Source organism: Centruroides sculpturatus, unplaced genomic scaffold, assembly GCF_000671375.1.
Source record: "Centruroides sculpturatus isolate CEXI.00-Female unplaced genomic scaffold, Cexi_2.0 scaffold5869, whole genome shotgun sequence".
NCBI lineage: Eukaryota > Metazoa > Arthropoda > Arachnida > Scorpiones > Buthidae > Centruroides > Centruroides sculpturatus.
In genome coordinates, this window is record NW_019391691.1 from 783 (window position 1) to 2,275 (window position 1,493).

Genomic DNA, 1,493 nt, shown 5'->3' on the forward strand with positions numbered 1-1,493 from the left:
CTTTTCTCATAATTCATAATTAATTATGGTTTAAGATAATTTAGATATCAAAACTTATAATGTTATAAGAGGTTATAAAATTTGCTTGTTTTTTTTAATTTGTGATAATTCTAAAATAGATATTGCATTTTCTAAGAATATGTTGAATAAATTATATCTTACTGATTGAATAGATTTAATGTTTAATAATAAAAATTATTACAATTTTAGTTGATATATCAAGTACTTAACTTTGGAATGATAGTTTCATCAGCACTAATGATATGGAAGGGACTTATGGTGGTTACAGGAAGTGAAAGTCCTATTGTCGTCGTACTGAGGTAATATATACCATTTGAGAAAAATACAAAGTAATAACAAAATAACAAAGCAATTCTAAATATTTGTAAAATGAAAATGTTACATGTGTATGTTTTATGTGCTTTTTATTTTAAAACAATATCTATGTAAAATTTAATTTGTATTTTCAGTGGGAGTATGGAACCAGCATTCCATAGGGGTGACTTGTTATTTCTCACAAATCATAGAGAAGATCCCATTCGAGTGGGAGACATAGTAGTATTTAAAGTCGAAGGCCGTGATATTCCAATTGTTCATAGAGTCTTGAAGTTGCATGAAAAGTACGTTTCTGTATTTCTTAATAAATGTATTTCTTTAAATATAAACTTTATAAACTTAAAAAAATATTGTATATTATATTTTATTGTTATACATTAACTAATTAAAATGTTTCATATGTAATTGAATAGATCATATTATTAGCCAAATCAAAATGCTTATTATTTCCAGTTATTCCTAAATAAGTAAATTTATAAAGTTTTGTTTGAGTAAATTATTAATTCACAATTACTTTCAGTTTGTATTTATTAAAATTGCCTTCATTCATTAAAAAAAATTACAAATATTTTAAGCTCAGTTCCAAAAAATTGAACAATATTTAAGAATTAAAAGTCATAATTTTTATTTATAACAATTATCACAATTTACATTATCAAATCATAATACAAAATTCTGCATCTCGTTATAAGAACATTTTAATATGTTAATATTAAATGACTGCATGGATAACAAACTTCATACATTTAATTTTAAAATAGAAAAAACATATCAGAAATAAAACAATTATTTTTATTGTATAACCCAAAGATTGCTTTGAACTGGACTACGAATGTAGAATTGGAAAAAGTATATTCTGAAGAAGGGAAAAAATATTAAAAAGTAATTTAATGTTAATTTTATTGTATTTATAATATGATTTAAAAACAGTAAAGTTCAGGTAAATTTTATGTATTGCTGATATTTTAAATTTCAAAAAATTTTCATTATTAAATATTTATTTTAAAATAAATATTTAATAATGAAAATACAATGATAAAACATACAATTACTTAGATTATATACAGGTAAAATTTCATGTTTGTTAAGCATTTTAAGTTTAAGTTTTGCCGCATTATTACTGATAGCAATTAGTGTTTTAATTAAACAATTATGTT

The 1,493-nt window shown here is 21.8% G+C and overlaps 1 protein-coding gene across 1 annotated transcript; it reads left to right on the top strand.

Annotated features, from left to right (window-relative positions):
* Positions 1-216: 216 nt before the first annotated feature.
* Positions 217-1,218, top strand: LOC111617586 (signal peptidase complex catalytic subunit SEC11A-like). Its single transcript, XM_023358866.1, has 3 exons — positions 217-320; positions 471-620; positions 1,147-1,218. The coding sequence occupies exons 1-3, from the start codon at positions 238-240 to the stop codon at positions 1,154-1,156; spliced, it is 243 nt and encodes an 80-aa protein (XP_023214634.1). The 5' UTR covers positions 217-237; the 3' UTR covers positions 1,157-1,218.
* The last annotated feature ends 275 nt before the right edge of the window (positions 1,219-1,493 follow it).

Excerpts from the sequence above, each read along its gene's own strand:
- LOC111617586 (XM_023358866.1), top strand. The coding sequence starts at position 238 with ATGATAGTTTCATCAGCACTAATGATATGGAAGGGACTTATGGTGGTT. Across the intron at positions 321-470 it reads CCTATTGTCGTCGTACTGAG|TGGGAGTATGGAACCAGCAT; the intron begins GTAATATATACC and ends TTGTATTTTCAG.